Genomic DNA, 19909 nt, shown 5'->3' with positions numbered 1-19909 from the left:
ACATGAATCACCCTGGACAAAGTGACACGACGAACGAGTGACAACACAGTGCTTCCCCTTATCCGAAGCTTTGCTCAGCAGCCTTCCTTACCCACAAAGTAGGTGATCCCCCTTCTGACCTGCCACCAGAAGATCAACAGTGGCCTCACGCGACGTCACGGTGCCTGCGTCACTCACTGCATCGCATCCTAGAGGCATTTTATCATCTCACATCATCACAAGGAGGAGGAGCCCAGAACCAGACATTCTAAGAGATCATCCTCACACAACTTTCATACAGGATACTGTTATAACTGTTCTATTTTATTATTGGTCATTGTTGTTAATCTCTTACTGTGCCCAATTTATAAATTCGACTTTATCACAGGTATGTATGCATAGGAAAACACGTAGTATGTACCGAGTTTGGTACTATCTGCAGGTTCAGACATCCACGGGGGATCCTGGAACGTATCCCACTGGATAAGGGGTGGGGGACTACTGAGCCATAGTTCATGGAGCCCGTCCAGCAAGTGCCAAAATCAATCCCGCTCACGTAAACCAACAGGATTAAGGTTAACATGCTAAAACAGCAGGGGTCCTATGCACCCACGATACCTAAACGTTTCTTGATTTGTTGCAAATGAGAACAGGGATCCTGTAAAAAGAAGAAATGTGATTTTTTTTTTTCTTCCTCAGAAACCTCCTAAGTTGAGGGCTTTCCCCTCCACTCTTGGAAGGTCTTCTTAAGTGGACAGCCCAAAAAGTCAATCTTGCTCCTCAGAAACACCATGTGTGCTCAAGAAAGATCCTTCCCGATGGAGAGTATTCACAGAGGAAAATAGGAGAGAAAGGAAGTGAAGACAAGGAGGTGGGTGTGCTAATGAGGGAAAAGGCACAGAACAGAGGACAGAGTGGCAGCACGTCACATCGACACTGCAAAGACACAGCGAAGGAAGGCAGTCCGATCCCGCCAGTTCTGGAAGGCACTGAGCTACACTGCAGAGAGAAGGTATTAAGTCCCCCGAGCGCACAGGTGCACACACAAACCCAAACGCAAAAGGGACACTGGAGCTGCCAAGGGGAGTCCATGGGAATAGAAGCATTAGGAACAAACAAGAGAAGGAAGAAAACCGCACAGAGCCCGGAGGCTCCATGTGGCCGCAGGACTCACTTTTCCATGAAGAACTAGAGACTAGCAGACCACACACTACAGGTACTTAGAGATCAGTGATACAGAAGGTACGCTCTTCATCTTCAGTTACTCAGAAAACGAACACCCACAGCACGGCTCATCTGAGCGGCCCCTCAAACCGGGTCCTCGGACAGGAACTGCGGAGCTTAAGCAGATCTCATCAGCACCTCCTTACGGCGGAGAAAGAAAATGTAAGATTCAGCTACCTCAGTAACTGACTGAAAACCGAACAAGTATTCTAAGTTTAACTGGCTACCACAGGCTTTACATAAATCTAACATTTTCACCGAAGAAAAATACTCGATGCCCTGATAAACGACAAGGAAGCTTTAAAAGCATCTCAAAAACAAAAACTACCAAACCTCATATATTGCTTGTACACCTGGACTAAGTTTAAATTAGTTCTTAGGCAGTGAAGGTATTTAGAGGTAGATGGTCTAGATCCAAAGATAATATATTTCTTGGTTAACACTGAAAGTCCAAAAAAAAAAAAAAAAAAAAAAAGGTGGGGGCAGGGGTAAGTCACAAGAACTAAATGTTTTCCATACAAATGTTAGAAGCACATGACAAGGTTGCTGAACGGGGTTATATTGTTTTTAATAGGATGAACCACAGAGGAGCCCTGAAAATTGTAAAAAGAAACCCAAAGTGAAAATCTTACCAAAAGTTTCAGACAGAACACACACAAGTGATAACACTGGCAAAAGAATACACACACACACACACACGCACAGACACACACGCACACACATGTGCGTACACACACGCACACTTTTTGAAAAGTCTTTTGGCCTAATGAGAGCTACATTTGGTAAGAAGCTGAAACGAACAATAAGCATCACAAGATTATGATTTGTATATAAATCCTCCAGGACATATTTAGAAGGGATAATGTTTAAACAAATGAGTCACATTTCTACAACTGAAAAGTAGACAGAATAGTAAGCTATTCCGATTCTTACACACACACACACACACACACACACACACACACACACAGAATTAGGAAAAAACCCACATCAATCTGTTATTTAAAAAACCTAATTAAATCTGGAAGAGAAATTAAAAACTAAATTAGTGTATTTCATTGATTCCAAGTAACTTTTCCCCTCATTTTAACATCTCCTGAAATAGGAAAGCGTTTTACATTAACGGCAAGGCGTTATTTGAGGATGGGGTCTCCTCTTTTGTAGAGTACGTAAAATAATGGCATACCTGAACATCAGTGGCATTCTAGATTCAGTAACACGATAGCAAATACCTCTGCGACACCGATGCAAAGTGAACAAGCGTGTGTGCTGTCTCGCAGATGAGAGACAACCAGCAAGGCAACGCCATCCAGCTCACGGAGGAGAGGTGAGCACAAGGTGGGCGCCCCGACACAAACACGGACCCTTTAGCTGAGGCAGGACACCCAGGATGAGAAAGCATCGTTTTTTGTGCTTTTAGGAATTTCTCCATTCACAAATAATACCTTAAACAGTAGATGACAAGAATAAAATCCACCAAATGTTTTTACCAAGTGCAATGTAAACTAATGACACTAAGGACAACTCTATCTTTAAAAATATACGGGGTACCAATTATACCTAAATCTCTGGAGGCAGGGACCCAAGCATCACTTGTTTGAAATCCCAGGTGATTCAGCTGGACAGCCAGGGATGACCAGTGGTGTAAGTGTCCGGCATACAGCAGGTGCACAAATACATTTTATTTTATTTTATTTTTTTTAAGATTTTGTTATTTGACAGAGGGAGAGCGCGAGTGCTGAGAGAGAGCGCTCCCAGTGCCACAAGCAGGGGGAGCTCCAGGCAGAGGGAAAGGGAGAAGCAGGCCCCCTGCTGAGCAGAGAGCCCAATGGAGGGCTCGATCCCAGGACCTTGGGATCATAACCCGAGCTGAAGGCAGCCGCTTAACTGACTGAGCCACCCAGGCACCCCCACAAATACATTTTAAAATGCGGCAATTACTGATTGAGAAACCAATTTAAAAAATGGTGCCAGGTATCACAATAGTAACAGAACTTTGCTGTTTTCTGGGGTTTTGTTTTTTTACCTTTTTCTTTTTTTATTAACGGAATATGCTGGATGTCTCTATAATTGTGTTCAGATGACTGCAAAGCCTGAAAGCTTTTGCTGCTATTCATACATAACATACTGCTACTGGTCTTTTTATATAAATAAATACAAACATACATACACATACATAAATACATATACATATACATATATATATATATATATACACACATATATACACTCACATTTTATATAAAATTTGAATTTTTGGAAACTTTAGCTGTGCTGTCAACTTTAGGAAAAGTATCCCAGTTATACCGTGGTGGGTTGGCATTGTACAGAAATTAACAGTCATACTGGTCTAAAAATGTTAAACATAATTTTTTCATTTGTACAGGGGTAACTCACTGTATTAAATATGTAAGGTCTTACCTACATGGGTTTGATTACAGAACCTAATATAAGTATTCTCTAAATTTAAAAAAAAAAGTGGCAATTATTGAAACAAGAGAAAAATTATTCTGGGTAATTTTCTTTCCCTTTTTTGTTCCTAGTCAAGATTAACTTACTGCTAATAAATTTTAGAGAAATTCATATAGTGCCCTAAAGAATCTCAAATGATAATTTACCATCTCACTTGCAAATAGAAAATCCCAGATAATTAAGCTCTTGAAATCTGCCCACACTTGAACCTATTTAAGAAGAGCTTAGTCTTTTCATGAAAATTAGGAACATATAAATGGCAGAGAACTCCAGAGGAATTAAAGTGAGAGAGGAACAAGAAATTGAAAGGTAAGAACTTTAGAACATGATCTGATCCAATTTTTTTTTTTTAAGATTTTTTTTATCTACTTGACAGAGAGAGAGAGCACAAGTAGGCTGAGCGGCAGGGAGAGGGAGAGGGAGAAGCAGGCTCTCCGGAAACAGGGAACCCGATGTGGGGCTCGAGCCCAGGACCCCGGGATCACAACCCAAGCCGAAGGCAGACACTCAATGGACTGAGCCACCCAGGTGCCTCTGGTCCAATCCTCTTATTCTCAGGTGAGGAAAGTGAGGCTCTGATCAATGGAACTAGATTGAATGAGAAGAGAGTTAAACCGGTATCAGAGGTATCAGGGGACTCTTGCTCTAATCAGAGCCACAAGGGTTTGTCAGGTTTCTTCAGTTTTTAACAATATAATCAGCTGATTTTTACTCTGTGAGTTCAAGTCCAGTGACCTTGAATGTGAACCTAAGTCAACAACAAAAAGCTGCACAAAACAGAGGGTCTGTGGAAGGTGCAGAGTTAAGATTTGTATCGACAAAGGGAAACAGGCTTGACATAAATTTAAAGAGGCCAGGTTAGCAAAGCTATTTCACTCTTCCTGTTGAGCCATTCCCTAGGTCTCCTAAATATATTACCCAGTGCCACTTTTCAGCACTCTGGCTCAAATTCGAAAGGCTCTCATTTTCTCCAAAGTCTGCTCTGCGGTTAATTACTTGCCTTCTGACTACCCCGGGTACAGCCAAGAAACAGGTAGAATGCACCTGTTGTTCTTGAGTTCCATCTGAGATGGAGGCTGGCATTCTATTCGCCTCTGAGGAATGTTAATTGCTGATACCAGCATGACAGGTGCAATGAGGAGTAGAAAAATGATCAATGAATTCAAGTCACAGAACAGCAGCAGAACTAGAGACCATGAGAAAGCTCCCAAGAGCTGTAACTTTAATTACTAATAATCGGTCTGGAATTCAATTTGACCCTTGAAACAGATTTTTTCAACAGGGCACAAAGTTCTAAATTTCTACAATGGTGCCCTGTCCACAGGAGGAAAAAAAAGAAACAACATGTATAATCCTGTTTTCCACGTTACTATGGAGTCATTCACTAACCCCAACAGCCTCCCATGGCTCGCTTCTCCTCTCTTCTGCAAGAGCCCTTCCTCCATTCCAGATCCTTACTGGTGTGGAGTCCTATCTATTTTGAATTCTGAGTCACTTCCCTTCCCCCTAGTTTTATGCTCTAAAACCTTCCTGTTTCTTTAGAATACACTCTGAAGCCAATTTCCGCATGGGTCTACCCAGTTTTTATCCTCCTCTTTTGGCTTTTTCTTTTACTAAGACAGCTAACTGGGGAAAGGAATACACTTGCTGATTACCTGCATACAGTGTGGTTCTGTTCACCTGCTTGCAATATATTCCGTATTTATGTAAGTGTCCTAACTCCATGATCCCCAAATACACATAATGTTATTCATTAAATTTTAAAATATTCCTAGGGGGGCGCCTGGGTGGCACAGCGGTTAAGCGTCTGCCTTCGGCTCAGGGTGTGATCCCAGCGTTCTGGGATCGAGCCCCACATCAGGCTCCTCCACTATGAGCCTGCTTCTTCCTCTCCCACTCCCCCTGCTTGTGTTCCCTCTCTCGCTGGCTGTCTCTATCTCTGTCGAATAAATAAATAAAATCTTAAAAAAAATTATTTAAAATATTCCTAGGATATCTTTGCCAATCATATTTATTCTCATTATGTGGGAACGGAAGCACCAAGAAAGAGGAATTCCTGATAAAATGGCAATTGAATCAAAAGATGTAAACTTGAAAGACTGTTTACAAACAAATCCTTTGAAAATAGAGTCCCCGATTCAAACATCAGTTCGTTAAAATTCTAGAAAAGGAAGGGGGAAAAATTTCAGACCAAGAAAAACTTCTATCTTTGAGCTAATGACTGAAGAGTTTGAGCCAATTCTTTCTTATTTTTCTGCATTCACAGGGACTTTTTCCCCTTTTGTCCAATTTGTGACCAGACTGAATCCCAGGAGTTCTCTCTTTTGTTTAAGGGCACTAATTCCGTAAGTCCCGTTTCCCTACAGGGGCTCCTCACCCCAACAATCTCCTACTTCACTTCAGTTGTTATCAAGGCCTGGTCCCACAACCAAGAACATCAGTATCGCCTGGGGAACTTCTTGGCAATGCAAATTATTAGCACACCCCACCCCAAAACTGAATCAGAAACCCTGGGGGTGGGTATTTAACAAGCCTTCCATGCTAAAGCTATTGGTAATTATCAGCATCTGACACCAGATATAATACCGTGGATTCAGGTATGCTCAGGGACCACCTGAGTCAAATGCCAAGATGTTTCCTGGGTACTTACCCCCCTTTTCAAGGTACCAGGCAGAACCTAGAATGAAGGAAACAAAGAGGGAAGCAACAGCGCCAGCCCAATTTCTTTAAGTCGTAGAAAGAGGCTAAATGCAGCTTCTGTGAACACCAAGTTGTAAGATGGCTATTTTCCATCTCACTTTTTCACCTCCATCCACCCTGCACAATCTTACCTGTTGTAATCAACTCTGAATTGTATTAGTTTACAACAGAACAGGTGAACAAATGTTGTGTTTATATCTAAACAAAGGTAAAACAAATCTGTACCCTGCTGAGAGGGGTAAACTCAAATTTCTCTTTGAAGACCCTTGTTAATGACTTACAGAAGTTTATAACAAAAACTGAACAGCTATTTCAATTAGTAAGTTCAATAAAGACAACCACCATGGAGAGGTTCCTTAATAAGCATATGAAGGCGAGATGAAAGGCCCTTAAGCACTTGGAGAAACGGCAACGCCTCCTAAAGAACAGGAGCCTGAATGAGACGGACAGACGCAGGGACGCAGCAGGTGCAGTGCGATGCACTGGGAAAGGTCTTGAAGCTAGCCTGAGGATTAAGGGAACCAGAGATTCTCAATCTCCACTGCGTATTAGATCAGCTGTGAAACGTTTTGAAACTCCTAAAGCCCCGGCCTTACCCCCTATAAACTGACAATTTCCTAAAATTACCCTAAGGATCAACTGCGTGTTTTTTTTTTTTTTTTACAAGTTCCCCAAGTAATTTGATGTGTAAAATTTACAAACCACTATGTTAATACAACCAGCTTTAAAATTCTGAAATAAATATATAAATAAAAAATATTAATAAAATTCTGAGATGTCAGAGAGGTTATCTTAAGCATATGATGCAGGACCTAGGTCACTCAAAATGTGAATGCTTGACCCGCAGAATAAAAACTGTCATTATCATCAAGAATTAACCAACCAGGGGTGCCTGGGTGGCTCAGTCAGTTAAGCGTCCACATTCGGCTCAGGTCTTGATCTTGGGGTCCTGGGATGGAGCTGGGGAGCTGGCTTCAGGCTTCCTGCTCAATGGGGAGTCTGCTTCTCCCCCCCAAAAAATAAATAAATTTAAAAAGAATAAATTAACCAAATCAATCAGATCTTGATTTCTAATTTATGGGATAACATGCCATGCTTGGGCTATATTTTACTAATATTTGTTTTTATTTCATGCTTATACTCAAAGACAATTTAAGTACTGGGGCGCCTGAGAGGCTCAGTCGGTTAAGTGTCCAACTCTTAGTTTCGGCTCAGGTCATGATGAGATGGAGCCCCGCATCAGGCCCCAGGCTGGGCGTGGAGCCTGCTTAAGAATCTCTCTCCCTCTCCCTCTGCCCCTCCTGCTCATGCTCTCTCTAAAATAAATACACTTAAAAAAAAAAAAAAGAAATTACAATTTGCTAATAATTGGAAGCTTTTTAAATTAAGTAAAAATGTGGACATTCCTACAGCCAGAAAGTGACCACAAAACTGGTGTTAATCCTGGCTCTATAAAGCACCACATAAAGTGTCCATAGAGGTGTTACATTTAAACATGTGATGCTTCCACTTACACAGAAAGACTTGAAGAGTTGAAAAATTCACTCCCCTTTTACCCACCTGTCTTCACACCCTCAAAAACAGTGTGCAAAATACCTTCCAAGTCACTGAAAACTGCCTCAGAGAAGCAATACCCAAGTTCACAAGCAGAAAAAAGTGTTTACTTTTTTTTTTTGAAGTTTGCCCTTTCTTTAAACCCTTTTGTGTTCATCGCATGGTTTGTCCAATTAGGATGGAGTACAAAATGTTCACTATTGAAGGACACAAATTTTTCTAAAAGACCAGATTCCACCTATCTTAGGAAAACTTGGAGAAATGTACAATTTAGTTAGTGCCCATCGCTCACGCCCTCTCTTCTGTGTATGTCCCTTTGGCCAGCAAGTCATGACCACCTCCTAGGCACCTCTGATTTCTGCTCCCACTTCTACACGCCGCCCTCGACACTGCCGGCCCCTCCCAGTCACCCATCTCACTACCTCCCTCACCCCCCTTGGATCACACTGGTGGTAGAGAATAACTACTTCATTTAGTTCAGTAACCAAGCTCATTTACAATTTAAAGTGTACTCTCTCCATTCCTGGGTCTGAGAGAGTTTGAGAGTTTACTACTATAGAAAACTGCGATAATTTCTAACTGCACAAAAACACTTATAAAACATTAATGAGTAATCTACACAGAAACAACTGCTAATAACACAAGATAAAGTTGGTCTATCTTTTACTATTAAATAGCCTTAAGATATTTTCCAAGATGTTCTCAGCCTACTCCTCACAAAAGGAAAAAAGTTATCAGGAGAATGAATAGAGTAATTATTCCCTCATGCTTTTCATAGGTAAGTGGACCTAACCCATATAATGGGCTTCTTCAGAATTGCTGTGTGTTTTTAAAAAGCACTCTCACCTGCATTCATTACCCTAATTTGAAAAACTGAGAGTAAATATAATTAAGTACAATAACAAACAAAAAGAAAAAAGAACCTCTGTGAGGTAACTCAGAATTTCCCCATCACTTTGACATGAATTTGTAGCAGTTTATTAGCGACTTTCCTTTATTCTGGATGCCTACGAGGTGCTGGAGAGGCACTGGGACACAAAGATCAGCTGACAGATTTGACCCCTACCCTTGAAGAAACCTACCCTCTGAAGAACCCTTTACTGTCTTCCTTAAAGACACTTCCCACATGACGCTTTCCATTCCAAGTTCTAGGAGTAAAAAATACAGAAACAAGCAAGCAAGACCTCAAAGACTACAAGCTATGAAACGTGGCAGACAAGTGAGGTAATGGGACACCGTTTTCTCTTCTGAATTATCCGGCACGCAAAGATCTGCGACATTTAAGGAACTCCAAGCAGTGCTACCTTCAGAAATGACATTTTAACCATTGTTCAACAAGTCCGCAAGGCAAAAGGGCACACAAGCTAAATTCCCATCTCCTGATTTTTGAATGTATTAATCTAAAGCATTACGACAAGAATGTGAAGACGTCTAAGAGAAAATCCTAGCCAATCGCGCAAATTCACATCGGTTCTCCTGGAATACTTGAGAAATGACAGGCAACAAAAATGAAGAGTCGTTCAAGGTCTGGCCATAACGGGGACTGGGAGCCTAACAATGGCTCCTATTTCCTGGAGCTTACAAGGACTCCCAAACTCTCTACACAATATGTCATTTAATCCTAGGGTAACACTTCAAGACCGATATGGTCATTCCAATTCTGCAGATAAGGAAACAGAGGTGTAAAGAAGTAACTGATCCTGTGATATACAAGTAAGATGCAAGTAATTTCTAAACTAGGTAATTCACTCCAAACCCCACCCAGATCTTACCCATATGCCTTACCAGCCCTCAATAATGCCTAAGAGCGGGACGCGCTAAATGAAGGTTGAAAGTAGTACGAAATTTGGGTCCCCTGGCTGGCTTGGTGGCAGAGCATGTGACTCTTGATCTTAGGGTCATGAGTTCAAGCTTCACACTGGGCATGGAGCTAACTTAAAAAATAAGCAAGCAAACAAACATACATATATACATAAAAAAAAAAAGTACTGTGGAATTTAATCGAAATCTAAAAGGCAAGGCATACCCAGAGGAACTCCTTGGTAAGCCTGTCTGAATATAGCTGCTCAGGCCTGCTGTGAGAGTTAACTACTTATTACCCCCAAAGGAAAGCAGCCACTGAAGCCTGAACTACAACAGAGCTTACTTTAAGAGCGTGGAACAGTGGGCCCATGGTTTTATCCACAACCTGCATCTGAACGATACATACATTCCCAGGGCTGATCTGTTGCCGTCACCATCAACCCCATGAAAGCAAGCCTAGTGCTCGCAGGCAGTAAAATGGAGGCTAGACCCTCTTCCACTGACTTCCATGAGTCGGATAATCATGTCATGGCCCACAATTTATCATGACATCTCCTTAGAACAAAAATAATCAGCAAGGCTGCGTCCATTACTGGATAATGGTGATGATGATGGCTCTTCCAATAGATAGGTATTAGCATTACACCCACCTTATGAGAGAAAACGGAGGCTAAGAGGTTAGGCAGTAGCTGGAAAACAACCAGGGATCCTACCACATAGCACTGACTCTTAAAACATCATCTTGATAACTTCTAACAACTCAAATCACTAAAACTTTACTTGGAGAAAAAGGCCAACGTCTGACAAATATAATATTGGCTGAGGTTTTTGTCTAAATGCAAGGACAGCTATAAACCACCAAGATAACAGGCAAGGGCAGAAGGAGAAGGACAGAAAGCACCAGACACACTGGGTACCTCCCTTGAGAGGGACTTTACACCTCCTGGGAAGCAACACAGTTTGGCACTGATGTAACCCAGTCTCCTGACATTACTCAATCCCAGCATGATGGCAGCTGCAAGTACCACCACCTGCCTCCCATCCCTTCCAGAAACTGGACTTTCTGCTCCAGGCCCATCACACTTACTAGCCCTCATGGAGACCATGCTACTGGTCAACGTCTAGTTGCTCAGCAACAAGCTATGGTCTGAAAGAGGCCTCTCAGTTCCATCTACAGAATGCCTGTTTGCAACAAACATGTCTCTGTATGACAGAAAAGCCAAATCATCACATTCAAAATAAAGCTCTCAAACATTTCAGGGATCAGATATACTCCAAAACACTAAAAGTGACTTGTGACCCAATATCACACACACACCAGGCAAAAGACAGCTTTGTCCTGAAGCTACCCTTTAAGACCTATACAATGAGCTGGGAAATCGATGGGCTAATTCAAAGTTTTCCTAGAAACTCAGACTCTCCCAGCTTAGAACCCCACTGGAGGACTGTGAACTATCTCTCACCAAATACAGTTTTGGATCGGTCAGAAAGATGACAGGACACTGGACCTAGCCTGGGCAATTCTAGAAGATTTTCAAGAGAGGCCTAAGTCTTCACAATGACATTTCAGGTTTTAGCAATCACTGACAAACCACCCTTCTCCCCACTGCAAAAGAAGGGAGTTTTCAGGGCAGTTTCTTGCATAGCAAAAGAACCTCTCAAAATCCTAGTCCTGTAATCAGAAAAAAATATTTCCACTTATAAGACATTCTACAAGTATTAGTCAAATAACAATGTAATGAAAGTTTGCCAAGATTCAGAAGAAGGTAAGGCCCTCACATACAAACCACCCAAATATTATGGATGAAAACTTGTTTGCAGATGTAAGCCAACGTAAGGGTTCAGCCAACCTTGGAAGACAGACTTCATTCACTACAGGTCTCTCCCTTGGTTTTAAGCCAGTAAAACAAGAATTTATTTATATGCGAAGTCTGCTTTAAAGGAGTAGACCACATGAAGCTTTGCTTGCGAAATTATAGTCTACCTCAGCTTGTAAACCCTCGCTCTGACACCATTCATGTCATTTCTTGATACACAAAGCAAGAGACGAGAGTTCCCCAGGACCTGTCATAAAATTCTTAGCAAGAATGACAGGTCAGTGTTTTAATGTGCCAAACAAGTCTAATAAATGCACTTAAAGTACCAAATGAGGGAATTAAAAAAAAAAAAGTAACATTAAAGTCCCTGTGGCAGCCTGAGTGCTGAATCATACAAAGAGGGGAGGGGGTTGGGAGACAAACGAGGAGATTCAGAAATGTGCAACTGCTCTCAATGGCGTCATTCACAGAGTCCCTGAGCAGAGCGTGGTGTTCATCAATGATACAGTTCCCACACTCAGCGGGGCAGGAGGAGAATCGGACACAGAGCCGAAGGAGGCTTGCGGAGAATAAGGAGGGGAGGGAAAAGTTCCACTCTCTAATGGCAGCCAAGCTACCCCCGTGTCAGAGCAGGGGTCTCCTCGAGTTCCCCTCCTACCGCACATTCTGCCGTCATTTCAAGGTCTCGAGCCACTCAATACAAGCGAGCAGAGTAAACCACATCTCTAAAAGGTGTCTACTTACTGTGGGCAAAAAACATCAGCAATTACATATCTTTAAATGCTATTCTTTATTAAAATAATGGTGTTGCCCAAGCATTTTACTTTAATATGTTTTCTTCTTCTATCACCATGACATCCACCTATTTTCTTCAGGCTCACGGTCTGTATGTAAGTCTTAAAACACGAATTAAAAAAAAAAAACTAAAACAAAAACACCACAAACCACAGAAATAAAAATTGCAGTTTTAGGGGCACCTGAATGGCTCAGCCGGTTAAGGGTCTTGCCTTTGGCTCAGGTCATGATCCCAGAGTCCTGGGATCCAGCCCCATGTTGGGCTCCCTACTCAGCTGGGGGGCGGGGGGCTGCTTCTTCCTCTCCCACTGCCCCTCCCCCACTCCATTTCTCTCTCTCTCAAATAAAATAAAATCTTTTTTAAAAAACTGCAGCTGGGGCACCCAGGTGGCTCGGTCAGTTGGTCAGCTGTCTTAGGCTCAGGTCATGACCCGGTCTGGGGACAGAGCCCCACATCAGGCTCCCTGCTCAGCAGGGAGTCCGCCCCTCCACCCGCTCATGCTCACGCTCTCTCAAATAAATAAATAAAATCTTTTTTTTTTAATCACAGTTTTAATATTGGGTCAATATGAAAGTACTTTAGCTTCTAAACATGTTTCTCTAACGGAAACTGATTAGCTTCAATTTCCAACGTTTTTGAAATGTAAAGTTCTTCTATGGAGACTTGAGAGACCACGAAAAAGTATCGAACTAAACATCTTTAAGCTCCCAGCACAATAATAAAATTTAAAAGAAAGACCATCACACCTGATGGGATGCCGGGGCCAGTCAAGGATCTGGTTAGCAATTATTAAGAGGCTGCGGGGCTGGTGGGTAGGGTGAGGATACTGTGTCATAACTGCGTTCGCAGCCGAATTCAAGAGCTCAAGAGAGGTCCACACAGATAACCAGACTGTGGTATACAATGCCACCTCCACCTGCTCCTCCAGGAATGGAATGGAGTGGGCTGGGAGGGCTCCTGGAGGAGACAGACCTGGAGCCCCAAAGGAAGTGTGCTATTTGTTTTGGCTGAAGGATTTTACAGGGAACAGAGAAATGGCCCAGATAAAAAGATGGCATGTGTGGACAGGAAGGAAGGCTGCGTTGCCAGCACCTCAGCCCAGACAAGGATATGAAAATAATGGGACAGACCCGCAGCTGCCCTCTATTAATTCCTGAATTTAAGCAAAGGCAAGAATTCATATTGATTGCTAAGATTCCTCCCCCCCCCCCCCCAACAATTGGCTCTTTATACTTTCATCTGGCCAAGGAAAGAAAAATCTTTTGTCTAGGATGCCATAGGTACAGTGCTGCCTCCAAGTGAGAATAAACTATGACCTTTTGTGGCCCCTTCAAGACCTATGATTCATGTTTCATGGAAAATATTGAGAAATATTCCATTAGAAATGAATCTGCTTTCACAGCATATTGTAGGTTTCCTGTGTTTTTCTTCCTTCATTATCACCAAGGACATTCTCATGAAAACAAAATCTTGTTTTTCCCCCCTGAGTAACCATATGCTTTATATTGATTTGCTTTGAATTTCCAAACTGCCTCTTCATGACATCATAGTGAGCTTCTGCCGTCTTTCTAGTGATGTCATAAATGTCTTAGAGAGAACATTAGCAGGCAAATCTGACTACAAGTAAAGAGGGTTGACCTCAAATGGCATAATTCCAAAGTTTACAGGAAGGCCAGGCAACCAGCTCGGCTCCCTACCCCAACCCCACCCCCCACGACCCCCAGCAGCAATCCCTAACCTGCTGAAATAGCTGCGTTGAAATAGCCAAGTTATTAAACCAACAGTTTCAACTGTGGGATAAGCAATGGTTATGACTTCAGAATTTCCAGAACGGCCACTTCTAACCACCACTCCTCCCACCCACACTCCCCAAAACTACCACCTCCCCACCTGCCGGCTGGGGCTGAAAGAGCACAACTAGGGCCTCATTCTCTTCACTTTAATCTCCAGTGGAACGCAAATGGTTCTTTCACAAGTTCTCATTACAATATGATTCAATTTCAGATCTTTTCTCAATAGGTTTTTAAAAGGTAAGCAAGAAGACTGCCTCCCACATTACCAGCCCTCTCCCCCTGGACCCTTCCTCTTACAGCAGCTGGAACTGGAAACCCCACCTAGAAGCACAGCCCACCGCAGCTCTGGGCCCAGTCCTAACTTGGGGCAGAAATAATTTAAGGAATTCTAAATCAGTACTCCTGTGTCATGCTGTGTTCTGTTAGTTCTGTTAACAGGACATCTGTCTTACCCCAAAGACCCCGTCTCTGCAGACCATCTCTACTTGGTCTTGACCATCTGAGTATTCATGCTGGTATCCTGCCCGGAATCCTGTTATTCCAGGAAGAGGAACCCACCTTGCTCTTGTCATATGCCCACAGAGAACGGAGTCCTACCACTGGAGTTCCCTGACGTAAAAGCCACAGAGCGAGACAATGCAGAGCTCATGCTCTCGAGTCAAGACATACCAGGGAAGAAACCTCAACTCTGCCTCTTCTAACTATGTGAATTTAGGTGTGTAAATTAACCTCCATGGGCCTCAGCCTCATGATTATCTATCACACCCGTTAGCTGAGAGAATACAAAGCACAGCCTAAGAGCTAAATAGGTATTAGGGATGTTAATCACAGTCAAAGGATAATAACAATTTGTGTTGGAATGTATAAAAATATTGCCTATTCCCACATCCTATGTTGATATGCTTTACCCGCCTGGAGTGAAGCATTCACTAACTTACACCGGAACTCAAAAGAACGCTTATGGGGGTGGGGAGGGGGGGCATTCAGTGACTGCCTATTATGCAATGGTGACAGTCAATGGGTCTGGACTCCAGCTTCCTTCTAGCTCCTGCAGTTCATCCTGTCGGCCCAGGGCTTCCCAAGCCCTAGAAAACCAATTAGTTCCCTGTCCGGGTCTTTTGCATCCTATCCTGTGTCATTTCAATTAACTGGGCCAGGTACCACCATGCCCCAAATGGAGATAACCACAGTATCTGGGTGTTCAGAAGAGAACAAAGGATAGGAAGGCTGGGGAAGCCAAAGAAAAATGGCTTCACAATTCTGCTTTAGTCAAAGGCATTTCTGAAATCACTGGAAGGGGTGTTAATGTCACTTATCTCAAAGTATCATCGTGAATAAATACAAAGTTCCCAATGTACTTGCAACATTCCCTGCAGAATACATCAGTTACTGACATGAACTCCAAAAAAAAAAAAAAGTGGGGGAGAGGCTAACCTGATGAACACACATGCACACATACACGCAGAACAGAAAAAGCAGGTGGCACAGAAGAGTAGATTTCCTATCTTAGATCTATTCAGCAATTTGCTTTTACAGATTCTATTACACACACTCAACTGTAGAGGAACACAGTCTACCTGCCAATTAATTCACGGGGCTCCAATATTACCATGATCATAAGCTCAAATGCTTTCTTACTGAACCAAAAACACTGGTTCATTCCATGTAGGTGAAATAACTTTTTATCTGATTTTTCCAGCATGATTCTTTTTAAAAGTGGATTTTGAGGTTTTATTTGTTGACAATATCTATTTATTATAGAACGACAAGGAGGTAGAAGATTCTATATCCTATACTATTTTAAAATATTTATTTCTTCTCTTCTTTTACCTAAAATTTCTTTGTATGATTCATCACCAAAGATTAGATTCAGTTTTTAAATGGCTTAGAACACCAAAGATCAATTTCAGGAACATAATGGTCAGAGAAATGCAATCAGTAAAAATCATTAATAAAATAGTTAAGTCATTTCAGATTGTCTAACTGCAATTAAAAAGCATTAGGCTTGAATCTTTGAAAACACACTCATTTCTCCAAAAGTTTTTTTCCTTGTTTTTGTACCTGCAGGAACAAAATTAAGTAGCAAACCTACAAAGTGGCACACTCTGCTATTAAGCAAAGCTGCTTCTTCCATGCAGCTCATTATGAGAAACTAAAACTAAAGGGCATTTCCCTTCATTCATTTATGCGGTGAGCAAGTCCAGAAATTAAAGATGAGGCCTCTGATCAGATTCTCGGCCAATCAATAACCCAGTATTGAACCCCATTACATGCCAATTTGCCATTTGCCCTATAATCCCAATCACTGCCAAAAATAGCTACAACAGTGTCTTCCACCACAGCAGTGTTTCCAGGCTAACTACAGATCTGGACTGAGCTTCCTATAGTTCAGAGTACCTAAGTCATTTCTTTCCAAAGTGAACTACAGGGAGGAGGTGCTGGATTATACAACCAGAAAGTAACTGACATGCCCTAGGAGCCATACTTAAAGAACTACACCCAAGGAATGTCACCTACCTGGAATTTACTTAGATGACAAGATTCTGGACTCTGAGCGGATGCCGTAATGGAATAAGACATTTAGAGAACTTGCGAGGGAGTATTCTGCATATGGAGGGACGTGAATTATTAGGGACAGAGGGTGGACCATGACGGGCAGCTTTCCAAGATGGCCCCCAGGGATTCCCACCTGCTGGTGTTCCCACATTGTGCAAATTCCCTTTCTCGAGTGGGCCGGATCCAGTACTGCCCTCTTGCCCTCTAGTCACTGCTCTGATGAAGCCAGCTGTCTCACAGAGAAGCCACTTAGCAACTTAGGAACTGAGGGAAGCCTCCTGCCAATAGCCCACCAAAACCTAAATCCTACCAACAACCTCTCAAGCAAGCCTGGAAAAAGACTGATCCTCAGACATGCCTTACAGGGATGGCAGTTCTAGCCCACACCTGGATTTCAGTATCTTGAGAGGCCCAGGGCCATGGGACACAGCTGAGCTCTGCTTAAATTCCTGACCCACAAAAACTGTGAGATAATTTATGTTGTTGTTTTAAGCCTCTAAATTTTGGAGTAATCTGTTAACCAGTAACAACAGATACTTCATACAGATTTTACCTCAAAAAACATCATCTGGTTAGCACCACAATATGTATTTGAAACTTTTGAACTAATTTGAAAAAGTTCTTATTGTTCTCAGTTGAAAATTTAAAGTCCTTCAAAATCTCAACATTGCCAAATTCCCTAATATATTAAAAGATACTGCAAGCCTTCCCAAGTTAAATTAACTCACTTAAAAGTCAACAGAATACCAGAGGTGGTGCTTAACTTTGTCCTTTTTATATTTATCGCAGGCCTGTATTAGCACTGAGACCCTATTTTACAGAAAGATTAAAAAGGTTTTAAAAGTCCAAGATAAATTTTACTTCTGCAAAGTAATATGGAGACACAAAGAAAAACTTTACGTCCTTAAAACAATAAATAAAAGAGAAACTCCTCTGATTAGAAAGCTTACAAGAATTTCCTTACCTTGAATGCACTGAAGTGTTCCATCCTCCGCTCTTATTGTAAAGGTCTCACCCGGATTAACCTGAACGAGAATGACCTGCAAAATAACACATTAATTTCAATTTAATACTAGAGCATCTGGGGTTTCTCTTCCACAGTTTTATTATCTGAATTTATGTCCTAGACAGGAAGTACGTGGCACAGAATCCTGTTAAACCCAAAACTTAGGTCTTAGACGGGGTTCAGATTTGAAGGGGTAAGTAAGTACATGTATTTGAATTTAGCTCAGTGAATTTTCCTGTGTTGGTTATGATGTTATGGACCTAAAAAGCTCAATTTTTTTTTCCTTTCACACAATTCCTTTTTTTCTTTCACTAATTTAGAAACAACAAATCAAGAAGAAAGTAGACCAGAAACCATGCTTATAAAGGAAAATGGCACAGAGAAACGTGGCTCTGGCCAAGCGCTGTGGCACACACTCTTTCCAAGTGTCCATTACTGACTTGGGTTCCAGGAGCCTACTGTGGAACAAAAGAAAGCAAGTGATAAGAAAAATGTTTGGAACATAAAGTATCTGTATAAGTTCTGGAAATAATAAACACTATAAAATAAATGAATAACAACATTATAAATAGGCCTTAAACACATTTTTAAATCTATTATCTAAATGTCAGTGAACATTAATATTTATTTATTTTTAAAAATTTATTTACCTATTGAGAGAGAGAGAGAGCGAGCGAGCGTGCACCCACACGCAGGAGTACCCAGGAGTGGGGAGGGGCAGGCGGAGAGACTCTCTAAGCAGACTCCCCGCTGAAGCAAGGAGCCCCACAAGTGCTCAATCCCACAACCCCTGAGATCACGACCCGAGCCGAAACCAAGAGTCGGACACTCAACCAACTGAGCCACCCAGGCGCCCCTAATATTTAAGACAACTTCCAAGACTAGACCATGCACAGCAATGGCAAGGTATGTTCTTTGGAGAGCCTCAGTTTCAGATCTAACCTAGTTCCTTTAGGCAACAAAAGGAAAAATCACTAATTTACATCTAAATACAAATCAAAGGACGTAATCTAAAAACTGTAGTTAAAAATCACCATGTGCAAGGTTTAACACCATTAAAATAATGACTGTACAGTTCTGGAAACTGGAAGAATGTCAGTCTCCCATTCATCTTAGGGTTCTTGGAGCAAGCCACGTCCCTCCCTGCATGGAAACCATCAAGCATACCGTTCCCTCCATCTGTAATGGTTTCCCTGTCCTTCCTCATCTCTGCCTGCCACCCACCTCATTCCTTCCCTGATGAGTGACTAATGCCTATTGATTCTTGTCAGCTTAAGAAGTGGTGTCTGCTTCTCAGGACAGGTCGGGTCTCCCACCATGCGTTGTACCACAGGCGCATGTGCCCTCACACCTATACTTCTTCCTGGAACTTACAACTCCAATTAATTAAGCGATTATTCTAGGGTCTGTCTTTGCTTTTTTAATATCGACTCTGGCAAGACACCGTCTGGCATGAAGTAAGTGCTCACAACCGTACCCGGCCTACAGTAAGTGCTTGATAACCATTTCCACTGAATGAATGAAAGTTGTAAAACACAAGGAAAGCCATTGCAAACAATATTTTAACTTAGAAATTAACTTTCATAATATTTATTTAAAAAGTCAACTTTTTTTTAAAAAAGTCATAATTTCTGTTCCGTAAAAATGTCTGAGACCAAAGCTGTTTCATCTTTAAAACCTAAACCTTTAATATCCATGTATTTTGCTTCTTCTAACAACTCACCACAGGAGACACTGTTGGGATATTAAAATTATTTAAATCAGGAAATGCATTAACTGGAGAAAACAAGATCATTCAGGAAAAAGCAGTCCAAGCTCTATCCCTGGTGCTTCTCATTATCTTGAATTATAACGGTGGTTTCAAGGCAATTTATTTTTCCTGTACAGTAACTGTGTCAATAATCTTTCAGTCTTAAGTATTCAAATTCTCACCAATGTAAACACACTGTGCCATTTTAAGAACTCAAAAGGAAATCCCTTCAGATCTCTACAGAGTGATTAAAACATTTCAACTGCTTTCTTGCAACTGAGCTTTTAAAGTCATTCCTAACATGAAAATAGTTTTGATTTAACTTTATCTTTACATAAACATAGAACATAACTCGACTACAACAGAATAAAAAAAAAACAATAAAGAAAATTATCCATGTCTTTTTAAAAGTCCTTAGACCAATTCCAACATTACTGTAATAGAACAGAAATAATTTGC

General features: G+C 41.6%; 1 protein-coding gene across 2 annotated transcripts in view; it reads right to left on the bottom strand.

The window, feature by feature from the left end:
* FNDC3B (fibronectin type III domain containing 3B) overlaps positions 1-19909 on the bottom strand; it is a 341829-nt gene that overhangs the window by 225822 nt on the left and 96098 nt on the right. For both annotated transcript variants that reach the window (XM_026498541.4, XM_026498552.4), the window contains exon 3: positions 17659-17734. In XM_026498541.4, the coding sequence (XP_026354326.2) occupies positions 17659-17734 (76 nt within the window). The remainder of the gene's footprint in view (positions 1-17658; positions 17735-19909) is intronic.

Source organism: Ursus arctos, unplaced genomic scaffold, assembly GCF_023065955.2.
Source record: "Ursus arctos isolate Adak ecotype North America unplaced genomic scaffold, UrsArc2.0 scaffold_4, whole genome shotgun sequence".
Taxonomy (NCBI): Eukaryota; Metazoa; Chordata; class Mammalia; order Carnivora; family Ursidae; genus Ursus; species Ursus arctos.
This window is presented reverse-complemented; position numbering and strand designations above follow the sequence as displayed.